The sequence below is a fragment of the Otolemur garnettii genome, unplaced genomic scaffold (genome assembly GCF_000181295.1).
Source record: "Otolemur garnettii isolate 467f Iridium unplaced genomic scaffold, OtoGar3 scaffold00106, whole genome shotgun sequence".
In the NCBI taxonomy this organism is placed as follows: Eukaryota; Metazoa; Chordata; class Mammalia; order Primates; family Galagidae; genus Otolemur; species Otolemur garnettii.
The window spans coordinates 680,077-687,575 of NW_003852501.1; the positions used below are offsets into that span (position 1 = coordinate 680,077).

Genomic DNA, 7,499 nt, shown 5'->3' on the forward strand with positions numbered 1-7,499 from the left:
AGAGTACAAATTATTTTTTTACAAAACAATTGAATTTGACTAAAGGAGAAAATATATGGAAAAGCAGTTAATCAATTATAATAATCTGTAAGTGGGGGGAAAGGTTTTTACTGCTTTGTTACATATAAACTAGGCTTGATTATCAGTAACCATGAGCCAAGTTCAAATTATAGGTTACCAATAATAAAACTTTTACCAAAATTAGTATAAACTTACACAAAGCTTCTGCTAATTAAGAAGTTAGCTTGTAACCTGATTAAAAAGAATTTTTTCAAATTAACAACAGAAAAAACTGTAAAATAAAAAATTATGCTTCTAAGTCAGGGAAACCGTGGCCATCTCATTCAAAAACATTCAGTATGACAATTTTCTGAATTCATATATATCCTCAATTTTGAAAGAAAAACTTATTCTAGAAATAAATAAGTACAAACCAAGGTTAAAAACTTTTAAATTTTTTCATATTTTCCTTGAAAAACTAGTAAAAGCAAAGTATTCACCAAAGCACATTTAAACCTATACTAATCAAATATACATTCAAGATAGAGTAATTATACTAATCTCCATAAAGAGATTGGCCAGATTTAAAATACTGCTAAAAGAGATAACATAGCATATAGACAATACATTATCTTATTATATTCTCATGTTAAATCTTTAAAAATGAAAATTTAAGCATATTTTCTAAAGTCAATAATTGGTTTTTATGATAAGTCTACAGTCAATAATTGGTTTTTTATTCTACCTCATTACCTAATTTGGCAGATCCAAATTCAGATAAACAAAAGTTATTAAGGTTTGTTAGCAACAAAAAATATCTGCTAATAAACATGGGCAACTACTTAATTCATTTAACAAATATTAATACAGTGGAACGTCTATAAGCTGACCACCAAAGGGACTGTAACAAACTGGTCAACATAAAGAATTTCCATTGAGTACACATGGTTCATGTCCAGTCTATAAAATTCGGTCAACTTAAGGAGGTGGTCAGGGTCAAGAGGTGACCAACTATGGAGGTCTTATTGTATTTATTATCTAACAAGTGTCAGGCACTCTTCTAAGGTTTTGAAATTTATCAATGAACATAAAAGACAAAGAAATCCTGCTCTCATGGAGCTTACAGTCTAATACCCAACTTTACCCCTCTTTGGGTCCATTTTTATATCAAAAAAGGAGAGAAGTATTGGACCTCTCTTTCTAATGACATAAATTGCTAAAATTTTCCTTCAGCACTTCCCTGAAGATCGGTGATAGCCACCATTCCTTTAGAGTAGCAAATAGAATTTTCTTCCTCATAATTATACTCCAACCAAAACAAAATTTCAGCTTCCTAATGCCAGTGACTACTAAGTGAGAGGCACTATGAGAGCTCATAATTACCGTGTAATACTTTTAGAACTGCAACAATCATAAAGTTCCACCTTCTCTTTTAAGTGAATAAAATGTATTCTTTAAATTAGAAAACCTAAAAGTTGTCATTAACCTAAAAACAAAGTTCACATCTTATCAGAGTTTCCATGTCAAGGTGGTATAAGTTTTTCTTAATTTAGTACCTAATTTTTTGGCAATTGCATAAGCTTCGTCTGGTGACTTTGCCACAAATCCTTTGGGAATGGAGACGCCAGCTTCTTGCAACAATTCCATACTCATGTACTCATGTAGTGAGAGATTCCTTTGCTGTTGTTGCTGTACTTGAAGTCCATGATTATTAAACAATCCTGAACTTCCCAGAACCTGGAGAAATTGGGAACATGTTTATAAATGACAATGACTTTACAGTTATTAAGTTCTTGGTTCTTCATAACTAGAATAAAACCATTACATTAGATCATCAAAATACACTATTCACAGTACCTGAATTACAGCTAAAACCGAAACCTAACCTACCAGCTAAATATCAAATGTTGCCATTATAGTTTTACCTATTTCCTCGTCATCTTTAGCTCTTAGATTAGAGCTGGCTACCAGACATCCAATGATCTACAGGGCATTTCTACTTCATTACCGAATTTAGCAGACCTAAAACCAATCTCATCTTTTCCATCAAACCAAAAACCCTTCTCAACTCTCTTCCCTCTACTGTTTCTCCAGCACCTCACAAGTCATCTGGCACTAGACAGAAAATAGAAAACAGGTAATGGAATTATTTGGTATCATTAGTCTTTCAAAGGCTCAAGACTCAAAAACCATGGCTTTACCTGGAGGGGAATATTGCAATGAGGCGCCCAGATCCCCTGCAGGACCAAAGGCATTCCTAGCCCCCATTGCTGGGAGTGCTAGCGGCTGGTTCTCAGGTGAGTTCTCCCACTGGAGCTTCCTAGCCCAAAGTTATACCTCCTTCATGTTGGCAACCTGTTATCAATGACTGGACAGTCAATGAAGCCAGAGAAGAAATACAGATGGCGCCAAAAAAGTGTATACACAATTTAAGAAAGGAAAAAACTGTATTAAAATTGTAGTATTCAATATGTACCGATAACAAAAGATGAATCCAAGTCATGCTGAAGTACCTCTTGTAATTGCAGAAGCCAAATGTTGAGTTGAGTATTACAATTTCAATAGTTTTTTTCTTTCTTAAACTATATAGACATTTTTTTGGAACCCTCTGTATCAAGATCTGAGACCTGTCACCTAACTCTAAATTGGGACAATTCAGAAGAGACATTCTATAGGAATTCTCAGGTCTCCTACAGGAATTCAGGTCTCTGATGCAAACACACCACAATTCTACTTCTCCCTATACTCAATTCTCTTGCCTTCCTTTTCCTACAGCGGTCAATCCACAGATCACATTCCAGTAAACATCTTCCATACAACACTCTATCCATTTCCTTTCTTAAATTGTGTGTACACTTTTTTGGCTTCATCTGAGTCTGCAAAACTCATCTCAGAGAACAGACCCATAACATCATATTTAATGCATTCCTTCTAAACAGTTCCCTGAACTGGTACATCTTTACAAACCAGTTCAGGTTTCAACCATCCTTCACAAGTGGACTGCAAAAGCTTCCAAGAAAACACTGCCAACTATGATCAAATAGTTATTGAGTACCTAGGCATATAAATAGAATAGTGAACCCAACAAAATAACCCTATCACCTAAAGCTTATATTCTAGTGTGTGTTTGTGTTGAGAGTGGCTGACAAACAATAAACATGAGTATTAGTATTTGCATGAGAGGAGAAGGAGAAACTGACAATAAATAAACATAATATGACAGACAGTGGTTAAGAAAAAGTAAAAAGGCAGAAAATAAAGGATGAGAAAGAGTGCTATTTTACACAGTGGAACAGTAAGTTGAGTATTACAATTTTAATAGTCCATAATAGTTGAGTGTTACAATTTTAATAGAACTGAACATCCCAGATTAGAAGTAAGGCTGAGGAACTTTCAAAAAGAAGTAGTGGTAAGTTAGGCAGTTATTAAACACGAGCAGGACAGATGGTGGATACAGTAAGGCTATTTTGGGACTGACTTGGGTCAGGCTGACTGGGCTATTGTAGGAATGGGCCTAATTGCTAATCAAAGCCTTGTAGGGTGCAAGACTTTACAGGTGGGTTGTTTTGGGGAACTGACTGATGTTCCAGCTGACATCCCTCGAAAGTTGTGTATAAAATCCAGCACTACATTCTCTATAATGCCTATGGTTGCTAGGATGGGGCCTGGTTTGCTGTCCAAACTATTAAAATATACTTTTCCTTTCTTGCTACAACTTTACTTATTCTCGTTCTCTTTAATTATTTTAGCAACTACCTTGAGCCATCACCGCACCACTCTAACAGGAGGAAACAGGCTCGGCGCCTATAGCTCAACCGGCTAAGGCGCCAGCCACGTACACCTAAGGTGCCGGGTTCGAATCCCCAGCCCGGACCCACCAAAACAACAATGACGGCTCCAACCAAAAAATAGCCGGGCGTTGTGGTGGGTGCCTGTGGTCCCAGCTACTTGGGAGGTGGAGGCAGGAGATTTGCTTGAGCCCAGGAGTTGGAGGTTGCTGTGAGCTGTAATGCCACGGCACTCTACCCAGGGGGACAGCTTGAGGCTCTGTCTCCAAAAAAAAAAAAAAAAAGCAGGAGGAAACAGAAGTACGATGTCCCTCTGCCATTCATAACTCACAAACATAATGTTGAGGGAAAGGAGGCTGAAAGAGAAAGGAGTAAGAGAGCTAGTATTTCCATCTCCTGTGCCGGGGGTACAACAATGAGAATTGAAAAGGAGTGCACATCAGTAAATTCTCTAGCATCTACTGGTCCCAGAGCCTCCACTAAGTCAGAGCATAGTCTTACCCCATCAAAACAACTCAGAAATGTCTGCCTCCCTTTTTCAAAGTCCTCAATCCTATTAAGTTTATAAGGAAATACATAGAACAAATCAAGTGCTAGGAAAGCCTTAGAAGATTGCACTGGAATCACAATTTAAGTGTTAGCCACACATTTCCATAATCTCCACACAGAATGCAGTAGACTGAAACGTGGTTTATATATGATGGATAGAGCATCATAACAAGTGAATTTAAAGGAGTCTTATTTTATTTTTTTTACTTTTTTTAAATTTTGAGACAGAGTCCCACTATGTCACCCTTGGTAGAGTGCCATGGCGTCTCAGCTCACAGCAACCTCAAGCTCTTGGGCTTAAGCAATTCTCCTGCCTCAGGCTCCCAAGCAGCTGGGGCTACAGGCACCCACTACAACTCCTAGCTATTTTGTTGTTTGTTGTTGTTGTCAATTGTTGTTTGGCAGGCCCCGCCCAGCTATTTTGTTGTTGTTGTTGTAGTTGTCATTGTTGGGCAGGCCTGGGCCAGGTTTGAATCCACCAAGCTCTGGTGTTTGTGGCCAGTGCCCTAACCACTGAGCTACAGGCGCCAAACCAGGAGTCTTATTTTAAAAGTCTGTTTCTTCAAGTAAGTTCATGAGCTTGTGCATCAAAATTACCTGGGTTGCTTATAAAAATGCAATTCTTGGGCCCCATTCTCAGCTAAAAATCAGATTCTCCAAAAATCTGTATTTGTAACAAGTCACTCAGTTGATTCTTAAGATTTTTACAGTTAAAAACCACTAGTCTAATAAGTCAATTACATATAATAGCAACTTATTTCTGATTCATTTCATAAGCTAAAATCATGAATAACATTTCACCTAGATGGCTCAATATCCTGATTTAGTGTGACTTCAGTATTAAAAGCCAGCAACCTCCCAACTGTATACATCCACCTCTGACCCAGAAATCTCACTCCTAGGGATATGTCAACAAAAATGAGCTCCTACGTCTAACAAAAAGCATATATAAGAATGTCTCTAGCAGGCTCATTTATTTAAAAAAAAAAATGGAAATGGCCTGATTGCCATCAACAGGAGAATGGATAAATTGTGAGATATTCATACAATAGAATACTGCTGGAGTGAAAAAGAACAGAAGCAATTATAAAGACAATGCATTAAGCATTTCCATATGGAGAAACAAAGGTTTTTAAGGGAATTTCCAAAAGGATAAAGATTTTTGGTTAGAATGAAAATACATTTGTTCACCAAATCCTCATTTTCTAAAAATAGACAGCATCTTTTAGGACTCATAAGAAGGAAGTTCTAAGCCAAAAAAGTCACTTCCATTAGAAAGCAAATTCTCATCACAAGAATGGAGAAGCATGAATCCTATGTACTCAATTTTGATATGACAACAATTAATAACAATGACACGGTGGAGGTGGGGTGGGGGGAGAGGAGAGCAGAGAGAGAAAGAAGGGGGCAGAGAGGGAAGGACGGGTGGGGGTGGGGTCTTGGTGTGTGACAAACCTTCTGGGGACAAGACATGATTGTAAGAGGGACTTTACCTAACAAATGCAATCAGTGTAACCTGGTTTCTTGTACCCTCAATGATCCGCAACAACAACAAAAAAAAAAAGAAAGCAAATTCATGGAACTTAATACTCCTAGGCTAAAAGTATGAATACCTTTAAAAAAGGGAGGGGGCTTTAAATCAATACATATATGACATGTTTGAGGAGGTACTTCAGAATATAACCTAAACTCTGGAATTGACTTAAGAAGCCCATCACGCCCTTTCACAGTTTCTGGTGTCAACGTTGAAAAAATCCGTTTATGAAGTAGTAGACCAGACGCAAGCACACTGGCTTGGAACCAGACAGCTCTGGGATTTAACCTCAGCTTTGTTCTTACTTGCTATTTGACCTAGTTGTTTGAATAAGTTGTTCTCTTTGCCACAGTATCTTCATTAGTGATGCAGGTATTAATGACTCCCTCACATTGCTGCTGAAAAGCTTACAAGTAAAGCTTTTAAGGAGGGTACCTGGCACCTAGTAAATACTCGCTACTATGCTATAGTCTATCCAGAAATGAAGCGATCCAAAAGATCATTTTTCTTCTCCAACTGGTTAGCCGAAGAACATAATCTTATCACGGCTATTAACAAGCTCAACAGTACATAATTACTCGGGGGAGGGAGAAAACTTCCCTGCCTCGCCCCAGAAAAGCCAAGCCAGCAGACACTGCCGGTCCTCTGAAATCATTCCCAGCTATGACAGCTCCTCTGAAACACAAAAGTACATTTGAAGGGCATTTCCCCCTGCCCAAAGAGGAGGTGCGGAAGCCTCAGCCCACAGTGTTCGACGCTGGACTGAGAGGAGAAACTGTCCTGATCTCCTCACCTCCACTCAGACAGAGCCCACCTGCTCCAGCTGCCCCCTCAAAAACTCGGGCAGCAGGTGCAGCTAAGCCGCCGGCCTCCTCGCAGACTGAGGGGCTGGAGAACAGCCGCAAGAACACCGGCCTGCTTGCAGTCCTGGCGGAGAGCACTCCCGGGCAAGCCGCCCGCGGGCCCAGCAAAGCACCTAGAAAATATTACTGCCAGAGAAGTGACTCCGAACCAGGCCTAAGGTTCCGTCACATTTTGCCCACAAGAGCCAGATGTCCCATCTAGCCCTCTCTCCTAATGACCCTCGAGACGAGGATGAGATGTAAAGCAATACCTGGGCAGCGGCCTGAAGGGCCGTCCGGGGTCTGTTGCTCCGAAAAGCAGCAGCTACCAACAGACGACCGTAGATCATGGAGGCCGCCATATCTGAGAGCGACCCCGTCCCCTCCGCGCCGGACGCAGGCGCAGAGGCGAAAGGCGGCCCAAGGCCCAGCCTCTCTGGAACGCTGCCCGCCTTCCGCCCCACCCTTAAGGGACGGAGCCGCGAGTTAACACTGCAGTTGCCGCACTGATTCCCTGGTCGCAAAGGCAAGAACTACCCGGCTGACTCAAAGCTGGGCTTGGCGCGTGCAGAACCCATACCGTGGAACTGGCATCGCAGCCTCAATATCTGACCTGCGTCCAGAAAGCAATCTGAACGCTTCCTAACGAATTGCAATGGAAAGACAAGCAACGCTGCCATTTATGTGTTCTTAAATTCTCCGTGCCGAAATTGCCCGAAAATTGGGTTTGTGCCAAACACTGCATTGAGCCTTTAGGATACCATAGCAAATAAAACAGCACTCAGG

General features: G+C 40.3%; 1 protein-coding gene across 1 annotated transcript in view; it reads right to left on the bottom strand.

Annotated features, from left to right (window-relative positions):
* SUCLA2 (succinate-CoA ligase ADP-forming beta subunit) overlaps positions 1–7,153 on the bottom strand; it is a 49,233-nt gene extending 42,080 nt beyond the window's left edge. The window contains exons 1-2 of the mRNA XM_003796677.3: positions 6,986–7,153; positions 1,557–1,737 (exon numbers count right to left, since the gene is read on the bottom strand). Of these exons, the coding sequence (XP_003796725.1) occupies positions 1,557–1,737; positions 6,986–7,075 (271 nt within the window). The 5' untranslated portion in view covers positions 7,076–7,153. The remainder of the gene's footprint in view (positions 1–1,556; positions 1,738–6,985) is intronic.
* Between the last annotated feature and the right edge of the window lie 346 nt (positions 7,154–7,499).